Raw genomic sequence first — 19,077 nt, forward strand, 5'->3', positions numbered from 1 at the left:
CCTCCTCTCTTTACCTTTTACTTCCCCAGACACTTGTCTCTGGTCTTGCCATCTCTCTCCTACATATGTCCTCGTACTGTCACTATAAAGCTCCTAGTAGCTATTCCTTGCTCATTATGTAAGAAGAAAACACTTCACATAATTTCAGCATTATCTTTCATTCCCGGGGCTGCTGCAGTTGTCTTCTTTCTTGGTACTGTGTTTTCTGTGGCATTGAAGCATGATATCACAGAACTGGAATTAAAGTACATTTTGCTGCTAGACCAGAATGCTTTTCTCTACCACACACCCCTTGGGCTTTGCAGAGGCTCGTCTTGTCCCTAGTATTGTGTTGTCTTCTTCCATCCACGCTCCACGTGCTGTGCTTGTGGCAGGGGCTGGCTAGTGGAGAGGGCAGCCGTGCTGCGCAGAGGCAGCGGCTGCTTTGGCAAGGTCACAGCTGTGCTTCCTCTTGGCTTTCTGATATAAAAAAAAAAAAAAAGAGTGTAAATAAAGGTGTGTGTGTTGTATTTGCTTAGTGAAGTCAGTTGTCCTGCTCTGTGCCTCCTCTTGGTTTTACTGGAGGGATGTATCTCTAATTTGAGACTGCAGTAAACTCAACTGGAGTTCGGGGAACTGAGGGCATGGGAGGGAGGTAGCAAAAGGGGATGAGCTTCTTACTGAAAAAACCCCAACATTTCTGGCAAAGAGGCACAAAAGAAAAGGCAGTGACTGCTTCTGGAGGGACGTGGAGTACCAGGAAGGTTTGGGGACCAGCCACGGTGTGAATCACTTGTCTCCAGTAGCCCCACACCTCCCAGTTTGCATCATGTGCTGTGTGCCCCAGGCTGGATCTAAAACATGACGGATGAAGAGCTGCTCGACTTTGCATTTACAACATAGATAACAGCGTTATCCTACAAAAAATGTCTTCGTGTCACTTTATCAGTGCCTACCATCGCCAGCTAAAAAAGCAATCAGGGGAAGGAGGCACCTTGCGTTGTGTTGACTTATGCAGTCCTCTGCAGGACTACTGGTAATGAAGAGAGCAGGGTACAAGTACTTCCTGGAGTAGATACCTTTTTCTTAAAAACAATGATCAAAGTATCTCATCCTCCTATAACCTCTCTTCCCCCTCCTCTACAAGCAACCCAAGTCAGACATGCAGAGTTCAGATTTTTCTTTAAGCTCTCTGGCATCTTCATCGTTGGTGGGATGGCAGTGTCTCACCAGCAGGAGGGGCCTTGAGGACCCAACTCCAGACTCAAGCACTGAATAAGGCTCTCTTAAATAATAAAGATGTCTTGTTCCTTGGGAAACATACTTTGGGATGGCTCAGAGGAGATTTAGGAGGGCATTACTCTATAGCATGAACTCAGAAGTGAGACACCAGCTACCTGGGTAGAAAGACCAGCTCTTTTAAGACCTTCTCTATGCCACATTTTTATTTTAATTAAGTCCTGATGCTGTAACTTCCTCCACAGTGTCTGGATGATGCTGGTGTTGGTAGATAACAGCAGGAGCTGTTTGGGCAGGACACGTGGGCTGTTCAGTCTGATTCCTTCCCGTTCAGAGGAAGGCATGGGCTCAGGTTCGTTTGACCTTCCCTCAGCATTAGCTGCTTGTTTGCTAGGCTCACCTTTCCCTAATAGGCTGGAGAAGTTCCTCAGCTGTACCAGATGTCCAACCAGCAATGATATCCCCCCTGAGCCATGTCACCTCATTGTAAAGTGTTACTCACCTGTATAGAGACCGTGAGGACATAATAAACAGCCTGAAACTACTTTTTCTCTGCCTGAGTGTCTGAAAAGGTGCAGGTCAAGCACATTTTCCTGCATGGAGAGGAACTCAGGAACTGCGAGCCCAGAGTTAAAAGGGTGTCTCCTAGAAAAGTTGTTGAGCAGGGAGAAGGATGGGAGAAGCCTGTGCCTTCTCAGACCCTGCCCTCATCCTCTGTGTGCTGGTTTCACTGGTGCAGACATGCTGGATGGGGCAGCAAAGAAGGGACGTGTTAACTCTAAGCAGTCTCTTCCATCAAAGCAACATAGAACCAGTCTCTCTGGAGGTACAGTTTGGGGAGACGAGTCAGAAATATTGCCAGTGCGATCTAGGAGACTACAATGAAGGTAAATCTGAAGAGCCTTCCACCAGTGCATTGCTGTCCTTCTCTGGGTACACCCCACTGCTGCCTGTGACGGATTGCCCACCCCAGACCCCAAAACTGAGAATCTGAGTGCAAGCAGTGTCAGGAGCAGCTGTTCTTGGAGGAGGCTGCAGCAAAGCTTCCCTGCAGTGAGGGGCTGCTGGCATCTGCCTCAGGAGTAGCTGCGGTCAGAGATGAGTGGGAGCAGGAACGCTGGCTTTGGCCTGGGGACGCAGGCAGCACGGAGAGCAGTGATGGCTGGTGCAGATGGGTGGCATGAGCAGCCCTCCACTGCAGATAAATTACCCACTCCCCTGAACTGAGTACCTCGTGGAAACACACGTAAATCTATAGGACCTTCCTGAAGGGGATGGCTCATTCTGCTGCAGCCCGAGCAGCAGCACCAGGTAACTGCTTGTTTGGGAAAATGGAAAAGCAAGCACTTTCCCTGCCGGGACCATGGCAGGGGGACACAGGACTGCCAAGGCAGCAGTTGGCTCCCTCCAGCCCAACCACCTCCATATGCATCTTGCTGTCCTGCAGGGAGAAGTGGTGATGGCTCTGGACAAGCAAGGTCTCCCAGAAGAAAGAGCAGAGTGGATGGATCAAGCATGATCAGGCCATGAGGAGCAAATAAATCCTTTCTCCAGGCTATAAAAAGCAGCCTCAGGCTCCAGCAGGCAGCTTGCATCAAGGTTTCAGCTTGATCCATCCTTGGGGAAAAAACTGGGAAGAGATGAGCAGGAACAGGCTGGTGAGTCTCTGGCAAACCCCAGGGCAAGGGCTGGCAGTAGCATGGGGGTGAACATTAAGGAACAGGAAAGGCAAGGGCCAGTTCAGCAGGGAGGGAGAACACATCTGAGGACCAGGGAATGCATGAGCTAGAGATAGGCAGCAAGAGCTGGAGAACTCAGAGTGACTCGGTGAGTCCCAAGGGCCAATTTAGGGAGTCTGGAGGAGCCTGGGCTTGCTGAGGAAGGGTCAGGCAAGCAGCTGAGGGCAATCCCAGGTACTAAAGAGGGAAGGGGAGGTGTTAGCAGGGGTAAAGACCAGAGTGAGGGCAGCTGAGGGAGGTTGTTTGAGTGTTAGTAGAAAAGTGCATGGTGGGATATCTGCTGCAGAGTGGGGCTGCAGCAACACAATGGAGGCTGCTGCCTGCTTGGAGAAAGTGCTGAGGCCAAGCAGAGCATCTCCTGAGCAGGTCTGGCAAGCAAAGGAGAGCAGTGAACTGGATCCTGTCAAGCCCAGGGGACACCAAGGGCACTCCTCGCCTGGTGCACAGCCCACCCTCCCTGCCAAAAGGTGAGTGTTTGCTGGATGATCTGCACAGGGTTATATTTAAAAACAAAAATTAATTGAGCTTGTTTTTCTTTGAAAATTGGTGCAGTGGAATTTAACAGTTCCTCTGTCTCCTTTCTATCCCCCTTTTTTTGCCCTAATTCCCTTTTCTTCTTGTTTTTCCTTTTCATCTGCTGCTTCTTCCTTCTAAGCCTGTCTCTGAGCCAAAACAATTTGCATGCATCCAAGGAAGGATCTGCCATTAGTGCTGCTCTGTCTCTCCTCTTAGTTAAGATATATTTAGCCATTGTCTTTGTTGGGCTTTTTTGCTGTTCAGTGGCTTTAAAGAGCAGGTGCCAGGAACAGAAAGAGAAGATTAAAAATACCTGCTGTCAGATACCTCTCCCTACGCAGATGTGCTTCGGCACTGTGCAAAGAAAGCACATGAGCAGAGTGGATAACAGCTGCCCCTTGAAAAGCTCATTTGTAATTCTAATTTTTTTTTATTTCAATAATTTCTTTCCGCACTGCTACAAATTTCCAGAGCAGCTATTTCCTCTCATGCTTCATGTGAACGCAGAGTGAGCTTTTGTTGGGAATCAATTAAGCGCCCTGTGGGTTAGGCTGAGGGCCTGTTGTCACACAGAGGCCGCCAAGGGACAAGCACTGCTGCCTGCGTGGGCAGCTGCCTGTCCTGCGGTGGGGTGGGGGTTACCCTGGGTGGGGAGGCACGGATGGAGCAAGGCTCACATGCAACCATGTGGACATGGCATCCCACAGCAGCCTTTCACCATCCCTGCCTCATAAGCTCTTCCTGTGGCCAATACCCACCTGTAACAGGGCTCCTTGCAAACACCCCGCTGCTGTCACAGCCTCGGTGGCTTTCCTGCTCCTCCTGGCCACCATCACCAGCTTCTGAGTGATGCTATGCTCCTACCTGCACAGCAGCAACCTCCCATCATGGGTGATCCCCTACCAGCACCCCTTTCATCATCTTCTTTGTTGATATCTCTCCTTAAACACAACCACAGCTTAACAACAGCTTGTTGGTGGAGGAAGGGGCTGTGCAACGTGAGCAGTGCCTTTAAGTCTTTCCCTTCTAGTCATTTGCATTCAGCATCTCCCTGATTTCATGCGGACTGCTCCAGGGGACTTGTTGGGCTTCTGGCAGTCTCTGCTGAAGCAATGCAGGGAGCATGTGGTGCTGTTTTCAGGTTTTACCATTCCTGATTGCCACCTCCGAGGTTCCCCATCGATTTGGGAGAAATCAGGTGTCAGGCTTCACAGTGAGCCTGCCTGGCCTACATCTTCTGCAATGCAACGAGACCCTGGCAGTGCGCCTCACTCTGGATCTTCCTCTCCTCCTCTTCATCCCTGCCTTCCCTTCCCATCCATTTCTGTATTCTCCCCTTCTTATTCCACCCAAACATATAAAAATACCTGCAACTAGAAACCCTACTTGGAGCTTGTCTGTTCTTTGAGGCACATGTGCAAGGACACTTTTCACCCTGTCACTGTTCCTTCCTTGTTTCCTAGTTAATCACCTCATTTGTGTAGTTTTGGGGCTGAAAACTATATTTTCCTATTTTTCAAGGTTGCTGACGCTTCCGCAAATGCTAATCCAAAAACAACAGCAGCAATACCTGGGGCTGAGAGGTTTTGTGTCTGTCTTCTGATGAGGGAGCTGGTAGCTGTGCCTGTGCAAATGCTGGTGCTGTGCTGGCAAAGGGTGGCTTGTGGATGCAGCTCTTCCACCATGAGTGCCTCTGTGGTTCAGCCATCTCCCAGCCCAAGCACGCAGGGTCCCCCCAGTGCACCCTGTCTGGGTTGCCAGGACCCCCCTGGTAGAAATTAAACCCTGAGAGGCCTGTTCCCCATGTCTGGGAGGTGGGTTTCATGCTAGCAAGGCTGCGGCACCATTACAGGAAGGGAGATCGGCCCCTGGCATTGCAACATAAATGAGGGGTTTTTGTGTTCCAAAACAAGGAATGATAATACAGGCAACTGAGCTGGAACTGCGGGAGGCTGCTAAGCTAAATAAGACAGGAAGCACGTAATTAAATTAGATATAGAGCGGCATGAAGACATCTGAGTACACATACGTCGTTGGGCTTGGAGGCTATTGCATAACCCTGCCAAAGAGCTCTGTGTTATAAAATATTGCATCTACTGCATCCCACACTGGTGAGCTGCCTATTCTTGAACAGCATCTCCTACCCTATTGAAGGGGAGAGTTAAAAGAGCTGCCCCAAGGGAGTAGAGCTGCCATCCAGTGGTTTGTGCAGAGGGCTGGAGGCCGTGACAGAGCCGGCAGAGGGTCTGTCCTGGCCTTGGCAGGAAGGACGTCACATGAACAGCCTGATCCCATTCCTGTGCCTGGGCTCAGACCCACATGCGTGGTACTGGCACCATACCATGTCCCAGAGCCGCGCACTGGTTCAAGATAAAACAAGATAAAACTATACACGCAGCTGCCCAAGGCACCTTATTTTTATGGGAAAATGCAGTGGGGAGACAGAGGCTGAAGCAAAGTGCAGGCTGTCACACCAGGGCAGAGATGTGCAGAGTTTCTCCACTCTGGCTTGCATCATCCATGTTCCTCTACCATGGGCCATGGCTGTTGCTGCTGTCCTGGCTGTGTTTTTGCCATACAGCTACATTTCCTCAGCTGCTTCAAACAGAACGTGGTACCCAGCACAGCAGCTGTCTTGGGGACCATGTACTTGCTGTCAGAAGTCATCTGTCCTGTATGTCTGTAACAAATGCCTGTCCTCCTGGAGGTTTTCCTCTCGGCATAACCCACTTGGGTGCCTTGAATACTGGGGGAGAGTCACCAGAGCATCCTGTGACTTTGCAAATCTGTAGGTGGAAGAAAGAGCCACAGCACATGAGCATGGTTTTAAAGGGAAAAAAAAGATACAGATGAAGTCCTGCTTAACTCCAGGCATGCCCCGAAACAGTGAGACAAAACAACATCCAGGCACCACTGAACACTGCATCTGCGCAGAAAACTGGGGAGGAGATGGAGATGTAGGAGAAGGGCCATTGCCGTCCCAGGCCTGTGGCTGTTGTTGGCCAACCACTACAGCTGGAAGATGAGTGCAGAGGGTATGGGTGCATGGCCAGTGCTAAAGTACCCTGGTGTGACACTCTCCTGCAGGTACCAGGAGCCCGTACCCATGTCAGCATGGCACTGCCACTGTGACGCCAGTGCTCCCAGCATGGCAGTGAGCTGGGGTGGAGCACCAGGCTGATGTGGCCAAGCACTTCCAAAACCTGTGTTAAATCAAGTGATGACCATGCTGTGGGCATGCAGAGACCTTCCTAGCATCTGTACAGGCAAAGGCAATCTTACAGCCCTCTCACCCTTACTCTTAGCCTTTTTTCCTTAAACCCACAGAAAGAATCACAGCTCCAATCATGGCTTTAAGGCACATGGAAGACATGAACAAGAACTTTCTGTAGCTCCAAGTGTTTATCTGTAGCTGCCTATCTGCTAACCAAGAAGCCTTAAATGTGTTTATTCAAATGAAAAAAAAATCCAGAGTCTTTGGGAAAGAGGCTGTTCTTGTCATTAAAGCTGAGACAGGAGCTAAAAATGTGTATATGGTCATTGGTCCTGATGCATCTTTTGTGGCTAGCCATGGGCAAGGCAATTCAGTGGCTTTTTCTAAGCAGTAGGAAAAAGGCAGAAGTCCCCATTACAGTTCGAGGGAGCTGAGGTACTTAGTCTCCTCTGAAAGTCTCTTGTCCTGATATCCTCATGCTTCTGCTCCCCAAAGGCAGCTCAGGAGGAGCCTTTCTCTCCAGCCTGGGACCGAGATGGCTGTGTGCTGCCACCTCCCCTGGGATGGCTCATCTCCCACTGACAAGACACTCTGGTAGTGTCCCATGTATGCTTAATGCAGGCAGCAAGGGTAGGAGACAACCTGAGCTCTGGAAAAATGTCTGTGCTGCCTGCAGGGCTGGTAATAGCATGGATTAAGAGGGGAGGAAAAAAGAAAATGAGGGGTGGAAGTGGCAGCAATTTGCCCTGGGATGGCTGTGGGCAGGGGAGTTTAGAGTTGCTCCTCCACTGTGGTGAGCTCCCTACCAGCTCCACTGACAGGAATTGCAGAGAGGGCAGCTCCCTGGGCCCTGTGTGAGCCTGACCTTGGTGTGGGGAACCTGTTGGCTGTCATGGACCTCTGTTTGTTGCACCAGCTCTTGGGGGTGCTGGTGCACAGAGTCTGACACTGGTTTAACTCCTTCATCCTTCTCTTGCTGGTTCAGTCCTTCCCTTCCAGTTTCCAACCTCTTCCCTGTGTTTAGTCTCTTCTTTCCATCTTCAGTTCTCATCAGGATCCACCTTTACCAAATGCTTTGCTCAGACATTGTGATGTGCATCCTTTCTCCTTTTCTTGTCCCAACATAGACTCAGCAAAGAATTTGGGATGAAAAAGTGAAACTGCTGCCAGCATGTAGGGTCAGACATCGGTCTCCTTATTTATTCTAGCTGTGGACTGGCAGTGTAATTTGTGGTGGATGTGGAAACATTACACCCTTCTGCTCTATCTGCAGTGCAAGACAGGGAGTACTGCATTGTCCTGGGGAGTGCAAACCCTTCTCCCAGACTTTGCATCTGCCCCTGGAATGCTGCAAAAGAGCCTGACTCTGCTAGGGACTGGCATCTCCTGCTTAAACCACCTGGGGAAAAGTGTGCCATTGCGATGCTGATACACCAGCCCTTTCAATGCCGGGAGGATTGGAAGTCCTCGGGCAGCAGGACAGAGCTGACGAATTGCTGTGCGTTACGGCGTCTGTCCTGTCCCTCTCGCTCTCCCCATCTGCGTGCCCGCCGGCAGTTACTCAGCAAGCTCCTCACGTCGGTGGAAATGAGCCTGTTTTTTCCTGTTATCGAGTAAGCAGTTATGACTGTGATGCTCAAGGACAAGCCTCGGCCTCCCACTCCCCCTTCCCTTAACAGCACAAAAGAAATCTACCTAAGCTGTTATCTTCACTGGGTGCTGCCAGAGCAGTTTTTGGTTGGCTGGAGGCTGGAGCGATGCTGGGTACCCCTCCCAGCTCTCCCGCCTCCCACCCGATATAAAGCACGGCTCCTCGCTGCTTTTCCAGCTGACAACACACGACTGCGGGTGCAGGTGGTGCTGCAGCTGCCTGTTGCACGCCACTGCCCCAAGGACCTGATGAGTTGCTGGGTGCCTGGGTGCCCAGCTCTCAGCATGTGCCGGGGGTTAGCCGCGCTCCCCATCGCTTGCCTGGAAAGGTAAGGGATCCGTGCTGCAGTTCTGGGATGGCAGAGGGGTAGCTGGAAAAGATGCACCTAACTTCGGAGCGGCTGGGTCAGCCTCTGCTGCTGTGGCCATGATGTTTTTGTAGAAATTGGGGTGCAGACCACAAGGAAACACACAGCAAGGGATGGGCCAAGTAATTTGTTTTAGCTGTATCCGTCCTGCTCCCCAGGAGGGGAACACAGAGGTAAAACATGCAGAGGGAGAGGAGGCTGGATAGGGCTGCCCTGCATGTGTCTGGGCATACAAGCACAAGGGTTGTTTCTCTGGCTCTATTTCTGCAGCACTTGCTTCGAGTTGACAGCAGCAGGACTATTTTTGTCAACACACTTGAAATGTTAAGTGACATGTTGCTCCTCCTGCCAAACATGGCTACAAAGCCCCACGCTGCTGGCTTGACATTTAAACACTTATTTTTGTACGAGCGCCTTGGGATGCCTGAATGAGCTGCAGCACACAAATAACAGTGGGACTGTGGGCTGCCTTGGGGGGACTCCGGGGAGAGGAGCCAATTTAGCAGCGGCTTTTGCCGTAGTGTCGCAGAGACCTCCCGGCAGGGAGGTGCCTCCGTGCTACTGCTGCAGAGCCACGGTGACAGGCAGCTGCGTCTTGGGCACTCGCACAGCGGGCTCTGGCACAGGAGCATCGTGCTGCCACTGGGCTCTCTGGCTCTCGAAGGCATGGGGTAGGTGCCACTGGGGAGCACAGCCATCTCTGTGGCATGGTGACAGGCTCCTGGTGACTCAGGGGCACCCCAAAAAAGTGAAAAGCAGGGGAGCATCAGCATTGCTGCAGCAGCCTCGCAGCAGGGAGAGCTCCAGCACTCACTTTGTTTTTCCAGTATTTTGAGAGCAGTGTAGCACTGCTGGGATAGGGGGATGGAAAAAGGAGTCAGGTTAGCTCTGGAGAGCTGGGGGCGGGCTGCGGGGGCTCCAGCTAAGCACTCAGCAGCTGCTCTGCTACCTGCTCCAGAGGAAAAAGCTGGCCAAGCTTTATAAATGCACGTGGTGCTACCTGGAAAGCAAGCAGGAGGAAGCAGTCCCCTGGGCTTAATGCACTCCTGAGCGTGGTTGCCAGGGAGCAGAAAAAGCAATTGGGGGAGCATTTATTTTGTACATCAGAAGGCAAAGAAGCAGCTGAAGCTGAGGAGTGAGGGTTTGCACCTCCAAGCTGTATTGGGTCTGGGGTGCAGCCCCTGTGAGGCAGGGGGCTGGTGGCAGCAATCTGGTGGCCCAGCAATCCCACCTCTCCCCTTCCTCTCTTCCAGAGCCAAGGATCTGAAGACCCGCTTAGGGATCCTGCTTCATAAACCGGAGCTGGGACACAGGATCAAGACCTCCAGCACGCTGCAGCTGGGCTCCAGACGGAGGTAAGCCAAGCAGTGCCATGTCTCAGTTTCCGCTTAAGATAGGTCCCCTGTGGACCAGGCTCTCCTGGGGGATGCTCCTGCCTGTCTACACAGCAGAGAGAACAAAGCGCAGCTCACCCTCCCCACGGTCCCACCCCATCAGGGAGGGAAGGCGGATCACTTCCCAGCTCCACCAGTTATAAAATCAGATGGGGGAACTGATGCTCTGGCATTAGGCACGAGAGAGCACGACCTTAGCAATAGGCAAGAAACCCAGAGGGCTTCTATAGTTGCTGGTGTCTCAGACCAATACCTGGGACCCCGGGGGAATGCAGGCAGCATTAAAAACTAAAATATTAAGTATTGCTGCTGAAGAAAGGGTGTCCTCTTGCAGAGGAGACTCTGCTGGGCTTGTACCAGCAGAAAAAGGCTTTTCTCCGTCTCCTCTGGTGAAGCTACCTGGCCAAAGCTGCACTATGGAGCTGAGGTCTGGTGAGCCATCGGGGAAGATAAAAGAAAGGGAGAAAGGAAAGCGAATCCACAGGTAATGGATACTGGGGTCTTGCTTTGGTTTTCTGCTGAGTGCCACTGCCTCCCTTCTTGCAGTGTCTCCCATTAATGGGGCCGCTTGACTGAAGTGCTCCCATCCTTTGCAGCAGGGTAGAAGTGTTATCGGTGGAACAGCGAGCCTTACACCCTTTTGTCTTTTCTAGAGACTCCTCACATGAGGTACTCGAATGGAGGGAGTCCTTTGACCAGCTCCTGAAGAGTAAAAGTAAGTAGGATCTTGTTTTCTTCTCTTGGTGAAGGTGCATTGGACAAGCATGCTTCCAGTGAGCAAGGGGGTGACTGTATGCCTGCAGCCAGTGTATGAGGAAATCATGTTTCCTCCTCAAACAAAACGGTTTAGGATTTAGAAAGAGGACCCTTTTATGCCCTGACAGAGCTGATGCATGGGGCTCATTGCCTGGCTTGTGAAGCTGTACCCTTTTTTTTCTGGCTGGGTGTTTTTTATGGGGCACAAGCATGCTCTTGCAGTGCCTTGCTGCAGCCTCAGGACAGGAGCATCAACGTGGGCATCCTGTGTGCAGCAGTCCGTCAGGAACAACATCACGCCATGCCCAGACAGTCCCTTTCAGGAGAAGGCAGAGTGTTTGCTCGCAGTGTCATCCTTTGCACAGCAACACAGCTACCTCCCCACAGGCTTTTGTTGCTCAGAAAACTGTGTTGCTGCCCTCTGTCTGTCCTATGCCTGTGGGGATGGCTCTTGCACAGGGAGAAGGAATTCAGCTGCTTTACTGAGTTACACGTAGCCATTTCCCCCTCCAATATTTGCTATACATATGGTGATGCACAGGGTTCCTGGAAGGTACTGTCTCCCTCTCCCCCATGCAGATGGTACCTCCGGACCTGAAGAGGGGACCTCTTTTTGAGTCCCACAGATAATCTCTTACTTACACTGAGCTTTACAGCAGGTGCACAATGGTAAAAGTGCCAAACTTTAATACAAAAGTACTTGTCTACCTTAAAAGCTATTCCACAGCAAGAGAAAGTTCTTCCACAGTGCTAGTCTGCAGCTAGGTGTATTTTTTTTCCAGCCTTCTTCACGTGCTGTGGTAGCTAACAAGCATCTCTGGCTTTGTAAGTTAATACATCCCCCCAGCCTGACTCTGAAATCTTTGCTGCAATTGCTCTCCCATACTCCTCAGCATCTCATTCCCCTTAGATCTCAGCTGAGAAATAAAAATAAAGCCATCGCTGCTTGGTTCCTGCAGGCATACTGATACGTCAGTGAATTTCTCCTTAGGTAGAATTAGCTCTTTTCCGAAGCTGTAAAGAAAATACTCTGAAGCCTCATTACAGAAAGGTCAGATAAATAAAACCAGAGGATTACTTGTCTGTGGGAAAGAATTTTATTGGAGTCTAGAGGCCAATTAGCAGCGTCTCAGAGGGTGGAATTTGCCCTGAGGGAAAAGAAATCTGCAGATGTCATGGTCTGAGCTCCCAGGGTGATGCTTGCTGGGCAGCGCCACATCTGGCAGTGGTCCTCTTCCTCCTGTTTCTGCCCCATTAATGGCTCTTCTCTTCCCTCCCCAGGTGGGGTGACGGCCTTCCACACCTTCCTGAAGACAGAGTTCAGTGAGGAGAACCTTGACTTCTGGCTGGCGTGTGAGGACTTCAAAAAGACCCGGTCAAAAACCAAGCTGGCTTCCAAGGCCAACAGGATCTTTGAGGAGTTTGTCCAAAGTGAGGCACCCAGGGAGGTGAGAGCATTTTCTGCCTCTGTACTGTGGCATCAAACAGGGTGGGAAAGGGATAAGATATCCTGGTGGGTTTTATAAAAGTGGTCTCAGCACAGTAAGAAGTTGTGCTCCTGTTCATGACAGCTTTCATTTCTGTCATCATATGGCCTACCAACATGAAGGGATATAAATGCTTGTGAGCATCTTCACCCTCATCTGAAGAAGAAAACCGTTTTCGTGCCACCACGTGAGGGCAGTTAATGCTGAGTTAATGTTTGCGGATACTGTTTTCTTGTAGGTGAATATTGACCACGAAACCAGGGAGATCACCCGCAAGAACCTCTCAGGTGCCACCTCCTCTTGCTTCAATGAAGCCCAGGCCAAGACCCGCACTTTGATGGAGAAGGACTCCTATCCCCGCTTCCTGAAGTCTGCCTCCTACCAAGACATGACCAAACAGGCCACCAGCCGCGGCATCAGCAAGAGGTCACATACCTGACCCGAGCCCGAATTCGCTGCAGGGGGACAAGCTGGGGGACCAGGCAGAGGTTGAGAGACAGTTTGCAAGGGCTGAGGTCCATGCATTGGGGTTTTGGCTGAAGTCCTGGCATTTTAGCAGGATCCCCAGGACCCCAAGTGCTTCCCACTTCCCACCGAGCTGCTGGGAAGAGAAGTCCTCCCTCCCTGGAGGAGCGGAGAGGGTGGGAACCCGATGCCTCCCCTTGCAGCAGGGCTGCAGACCTGCACCACCACAGGGACAGAAAGAAATTGGATTTGAGTTGCAAGCCCAGGAGAAAGAGACTGGATTCCCCTGAGCATCTGTAACTGGAGGGCTCCCACCTGCTTTCAGGACCCTGCCTCTGACCTGCAGCATCAGGCACTGGCTGCAGAGCCAGCACAGGAGCCTGCAGTTCCCGCCGTGCCTGGGGCAACTACCCCAGGCCTTCCCACAGGGCTTTTCCTGTGAGGGAATGGCCAGAATAAAAGCCCAAAGACTACGTGGCAATTTCAGCTGGAGGGACTCTGTGCCTGCCTGCCTTCTGATCCTGAGATCCCTTCTGTCATTTCCTATGCATGCTCTGCAGCAAAGCTTTACGCCTTCTTCCAGTACAATGCATCCCTAGCAGTGATGTTTTTATCCTTTGCTTAAGCTACATGACCTTTAGATTGCACATAATCTTAGGTCACACACATAACTTTTTATTACTATTATTTTTATTTATTTTATCATTATTATAGATATATTTATTACAAGAGCACTGCTGAAAGCATACACATGTCCCTTGCTCCGAGGAGCTTGTAAATTAAATTATTTCAGATATTGTAGCACTTAGCATGCCTCCCAACCTTTTCTGTATAATAACTTGAGAGATGACCAGACAGATCTGTAACATGACCATGGAGCAAGGTATGGAATAGCAGCAGGAAGAGCTGCAGTCTGGCAAGGGCTGCGAGAGGGGTCTAAGGTGGTAGGTTTCCCGTGAGCTCGGAGGACCATTGATGGCAGTAAAAGGATGCTTTGAAGTTTGTGGTGTTTCCTTTCTCCACTTAAAAGATGTGGATGGCATCTTAGCACACAGACTAGCAGCTTGTCCTAGACAGATAATAGTGATGTAAAACAGGCACTTGAGTGAGTGATCCTGTTGAAAACTTATCTTTTTACATATGGGAGAAAACTTGGGGCTTTCCCCTGGTTTAAAATTGGGCTTGATGTTCCCTTGGCTGGTGAAACCAGTCAGCAGCCATAGCACTTTACCAGAAACCTGGGGAGCCGATGAAACAGTGACGTGTGCCATGAATTCAGTGTCTCAGGGGAGCGACAGGACATTTCATCTGCTCAGACCTGTGGGGCAAGCTCTTCAGAAAGCCCCTCTGAGCAGGGATTTCTGGGTCCCGTTTGGCAGAAATGGTGCCAGCAGCCACATGGGTGGGTGATGGGCAACCCATGGGCATCCTGTGTTGGGTCACGGGGAAGGGGAAAGTGCCACCAGCATTGTTTCCTACTGAGACAGCCTGAGGCTGCCACATGTGCCTCTGTTTATCCCTAAAAAGCAAACCTTGAGGTCTTTATCCCACTGGTACTCATTCCTTCCCAAGAGAACTATCTTTTGCCCTCCCAAGCATTAGCTGAAGCACAGGATCACTTGGGCTTTTTGTGGCTGTTTGAGCAGAGCAAGGGACCGAGCATGAATTTGGGGATTTTATTCTGAGTCCTCTTCCACCTTCCCCATTCTGGTTCTACCTCTGAGCCTCTGTGGATCCCAGCTGCGTTTACAGGGAGATTTTATCTGCTTTCATATTTATTATTTATTTTTACAACTGGAACCACCTTTGTTATGTTACTGAAGTGAATGATGTATAATGTTCAGTTTCATTGCTAACATAGTATTATCATTACAAAATAAATGTAAAGAGGAAAATACTGTGACTGGATGGGTTTTTTTGGTTGTGGGCTTCTAATTAATTTTTACACTCTAATTTTGGATGACTTGCAAAGCATACTAAATCAAGCTGCTTATGTTGGATGGCTCAAGCAGCATTTACAGTCACTTTAAAAGTTGCAATGTCAGGAACAGAAAAGGAAGGGGAGGACTTGTGAAGAGTAAAGCTTCATGGCATTTAGCTTATTGAAGAGAACTAAACAGTTCACAGCAAGAATGAACGCAGAAGTTTTGAATATATTAATTGATGGGGTGTTCAGTACTGTTTGTATTGCTCACCATTTTCTGATCACTTTACAGGACTGCTGTTCCCAATACCTGTTTAGTATCAGTAAGACATCCCTGTCTTAAAGCATGAGAGGATTCAGGTAAGGGCTGCCTGTTCGCAAAAACTGCTTTTGGGTTGCTGCCATAAATATTTCATTTTTATCAACAACTCAGCTGATGATTGAATTCACTTACAAGGGGGGATGTATCTAGTGTTAAAGGTGTTAACAGAAAACATCCTACCTCTGTCACAGAATGTGCTGTCAGTCTCTGAGGTGTGAGCAGTCCCCTGTGTCACTACGGGATGTTTTGGGAGGGCAGAGGTGGGGTGCATGGTGTGTGCACCTCCAGGGTCCACAGGAGCACTGGGGGGCTCTGTGCAGCATGAGTCATGCGGGGAGAGGAGCATCCAAGTGTAGCTCAGAGATGCTAATGCTCCAAATAAAAACCAAACAAACCATGTTTTTAAGTTGTCTTTCCAGATTGTATGTTTTGGAAGCCAAAATTAACTGGCCTGTGTCAGCAGAGAAGGCTGAATGAACTGCCAAGGAGAAGTTAGCATCACAGGTGACTGTAACTTAAGAGCATTTAAGTTTTGAGGTATTACTATTAGCATGAGCCAGCCTCTGCCACTAAAAAGCCTTTTACAAGCAACTTCATCTATAACAAAGCCTTATGTTTCTTCTCATACAGCCATCCAGTGTCATGGTTTGAGCCCAGAGGGCAACTGAGCACCACAAAGCCACTCACTCACCCCTTCCTGCTCAACAGTGGGAAGGAAATAAAATAAAAGGCTCTGGAATGGAGATAAGGACAGTGAGAGGTGACTCACCCATTATCCTCACAGGCAAAAGACAGAGTCATTAGGGGAAGGTAAATAAAAGAACATCAATTTAATTTAAACACTAACAACACCTCCACTTAACAGGCAGTGTAGTATAGTATAGTATAGTGAGAAGCATTACCACATCTTAAAAACACCTTTCCCCCTCCCACCTCACCTTCTTCTCCCACTCTCTATCTCCTCCCCTCCAGCAGCGCAGGGGGCAGGGAACTGGGGTTGCGGCCAGCCCCGCTGCCCCTTCCTCCTCAGGGGGAGGATTCCTCGCGTTCTTCCCCTGCTCCAGCGTGGGGGCCCTCTCACAAGAGACAGTCCTTCACGAACTTCTCTGATGTGAGTCCTTCCCATGGGCTGCAGCGTTTCCCGAGCTGCTCCAGGGTAGGTTCCTTCCACGTGTTGCAATCTACAACAGCAGGGGCTTCCTCCCTCAGAGTCCCAGCCCTCTTTGTGTTCATCCCCCTGCTCCGGCGTGCTCCCCCAGTGACCTCCATGGGCACAGGGGCACAGCCTGCCCTCCCACCACCGGCTGCAGGGGGGTGCACCAGGCACCTTCCCCCCCCCCCTTTCTTCCTCTGGCCTCAGAGTTTGCAGAGGTGTCCTCCTTGCAACTTCTCCTCTCAGATTCCCCTTAAATACGTTATTGCAGAGGCGCAGCCACTGTCACTCATTGGCTTGGCCTTGGCCACAGGTGGGTCCCACTTGGAGTTGGGGGAGCTTCCAGAAGATCCTCGCAGGGGCCTCCACTGTAGCCCCCTCCCCTGCTACCAAAAACCCCACCACACACCCAAACCCAGCACACCAAAGATCATCATTCATTGCAAAATACATTGACTCCTCTACAGTTGCCATCCACCTAACTGGAAACAGGCAGTTTAAACTTCCTCTTATCTTTTATTCACTATTTCATTAATTGTGGCCTTGTCTTACTTAAGACAGTTCAGAATGGCAGCAGTTTGCTTGTATACACGATCTTAGTGCAGGGGAGAAGGAAGACATTAGCTAAAAGGTGTCCAGGAAACAGTTAAATTATCTGACAAGAGAGACTTACAGCAGCAAACCAGTATAAAACCAGCTAGAAACAAAATTATTATTTTTTTTAACTGTAGCTTCTACCTGAAAAAAATGAATATTTTGTCTTGCACACCTTGAAGTTAATTTAAAACTGATTCTCAATTAATAAAATACTTAAATTGACCAAGAGAAAAAGTAAGAAAGATTCAGAATTAAAATCTTTTTCATCTTTCTTTAGAAGGAAATTTGGAGTTACATCCATTCTTGATGCACCATGCACAGAAATGGATGGTCCAGGTTGAGTCTCAGCCTCAGCAGTAGTGCTCAGCCCTCACAGCTGATACCAGAGTATCCCATTTGCAGCATAGTTTTATCTCTACAAGTCTGAGATGCTTCCTAAAGAGAAAACTTGGTCAAAAAAACCATGCTTGTATCCAGCATGTCCACAATTGCTGGCAAAACCCAGTGGTAATATACAAAACCTTTAAAGCCTTGGAGGGATAAAAAACCCCAACCCACAAAACTGCAGTGAGAAAGAGGAGCCGAAGCTTCCTGCAATTGCCTTTGGGCACAGCCAGCTGCGGTTTCTTCCAATAAACCACGACCAAAATTTCCCAGGGTGGAGGCTGCGAATTTGGAAGTAGCAGAGAACATTTGAGCTCCGGGGAGTAAATGTGGGGGCTGGCTCTGGCCCCCCCCAAGGCGTGACACATACTTGCTCCAGGGCCAGGTTTCCATGAGCCAGGATGGGGGGATGGATTTATTTGGTGGAAAAAACCACCCGTTTCCTTCTGCCCTGGGACCCAGCGTGTTCCCATCAGCAGCTCCGTGGGGTGGCATTGTCCCTTGGCCATGTTGTCTCCTCCTGAGGCTGGAGGTCCCCACTCCAGCAGGACCAAGCAGCCTTTGGAGTGGCCTTAGAGCACCTACATAGGTGGCCCCACAAAGGCAGGTATTTGGGCAGGTGGATGTGCGTGTATAGGTGTATGGATGCTGAGCTTTCTGTGTGCACGCACCGCAGTGGATACACATGCATAACAGCAGACATACACAGGCAAATTCATGTATATTTACACATACACATCCAAGATTATTTTTTTTTTTAAGACAGTCTGCAAATGAATGCTATAAAGCGTTGTTTAAATATGTTTTTGAAGGAAGCTCACCAGCAAAGGGGATGCACTGAGCCACTTCAAATACACCTTACCCAGGGTTTTGCAGCATTCTGCCAGCCCCCGTGCCAGCTGACAGAGAGGGAGCAGCTATATCGCATTGCGGCTTTCACCTTCGTGGCCCGAATAAAGCACCAGAAATCACACATAACGAGTTTGCATATGGCTCATGTCCCCCTCACTACATGTCCAGCTAAATGCCAAAGTTGCCAACTCGGTCCAGCTGTGTGCAGGGATTCTTACCTCCAGGGTGCCTTGGGAAAAAATAAAAAATTAATGAGAATATTGATGTTTTCTGACACTGGTGGAGCGCTGAGGGCAGTGCTGGGCTCTGCAGCCCTCCTGTCTCCCCGGGGCAGCTCTGGCTCAGCAGAGGGCAGCTCTGACCCAGCGCCCCTGCAACCTGGGCTCAGCCTGCCAGAAGAACCCAGGGATGAGAAACAACTGGGAGAAATGCTGCTGGGGAATTGCTTCTGCTGCTTGGGAAATGCGTTTAAGCTCAGGTCCTCATCACGGCTCCTCATTTGACCTATTCTAGTTGATCTGGGTTGCTTTTGATGGACCTGCTCTACTCTCCTTGCCTGGGGACTGGGACATGGTCCCCTGCTTGGTGAGGTCCCTGCCTGCCTTGCTTTTGCCCTCACCTCTACTTCCCAGCCCCATCCTGCTGGCAGATATGCTGGTCTTTTGTCTGTGGTGATGAGGATTGATCAGCAGTATAAAAAGCTAGCAAATGCAGATTAAAAATGTAAAAATACTCCATGGTAAAGTGAAATGTGATTGATGGTGCTGCATGAATAGCATCACCTGTCAGTGTTTAAATTGCATCCTTCCGTGGACTATTTTTCCTGGCTGTGTTGCAGCACTGAAAATCACATCAGCATGGTCAAGCATATAAACCCTGGGACATTCCCATTTGGAAATATAATAAAGAAGTAAGTGCAGGGAACATGAAGAAAAAAAGACATCCTACTATTCATAGCTACTTTAAAAATTATTTTGACTTTGGCAGGCAGTTTTTGTTGCTGCATTTTACCTCATGTTTATTTGTGGCTGGTGGCCA

The 19,077-nt window shown here is 49.8% G+C and overlaps 1 protein-coding gene across 4 annotated transcripts; it reads left to right on the forward strand.

The window, feature by feature from the left end:
* Positions 1-2,801: 2,801 nt before the first annotated feature.
* On the forward strand, positions 2,802-13,806 carry RGS16 (regulator of G protein signaling 16). Of its 4 annotated transcripts, XM_074906915.1 has the most exons (6): positions 8,530-8,666; positions 9,959-10,060; positions 10,434-10,583; positions 10,753-10,814; positions 12,137-12,303; positions 12,581-13,806. In XM_074906915.1, the coding sequence occupies exons 1-6, from the start codon at positions 8,587-8,589 to the stop codon at positions 12,779-12,781; spliced, it is 762 nt and encodes a 253-aa protein (XP_074763016.1). In that variant the 5' UTR covers positions 8,530-8,586; the 3' UTR covers positions 12,782-13,806. The 4 variants fall into 4 exon arrangements, with proteins under 4 accessions (XP_074763017.1, XP_074763016.1, XP_074763018.1 ...); XM_074906916.1 differs by lacking the exons at positions 8,530-8,666; positions 10,434-10,583 and adding an exon at positions 2,802-3,424; XM_074906917.1 differs by lacking the exon at positions 10,434-10,583.
* The last annotated feature ends 5,271 nt before the right edge of the window (positions 13,807-19,077 follow it).

This window comes from Athene noctua, chromosome 5 (assembly GCF_965140245.1).
Source record: "Athene noctua chromosome 5, bAthNoc1.hap1.1, whole genome shotgun sequence".
NCBI classification, from domain to species: domain Eukaryota; kingdom Metazoa; phylum Chordata; class Aves; order Strigiformes; family Strigidae; genus Athene; species Athene noctua.

Excerpts from the sequence above, each read along its gene's own strand:
- RGS16 (XM_074906915.1), top strand. The coding sequence starts at position 8,587 with ATGAGTTGCTGGGTGCCTGGGTGCCCAGCTCTCAGCATGTGCCGGGGG. Across the intron at positions 10,815-12,136 it reads CCAGCTCCTGAAGAGTAAAA|GTGGGGTGACGGCCTTCCAC; the intron begins GTAAGTAGGATC and ends TTCCCTCCCCAG. Across the intron at positions 12,304-12,580 it reads AAAGTGAGGCACCCAGGGAG|GTGAATATTGACCACGAAAC; the intron begins GTGAGAGCATTT and ends GTTTTCTTGTAG.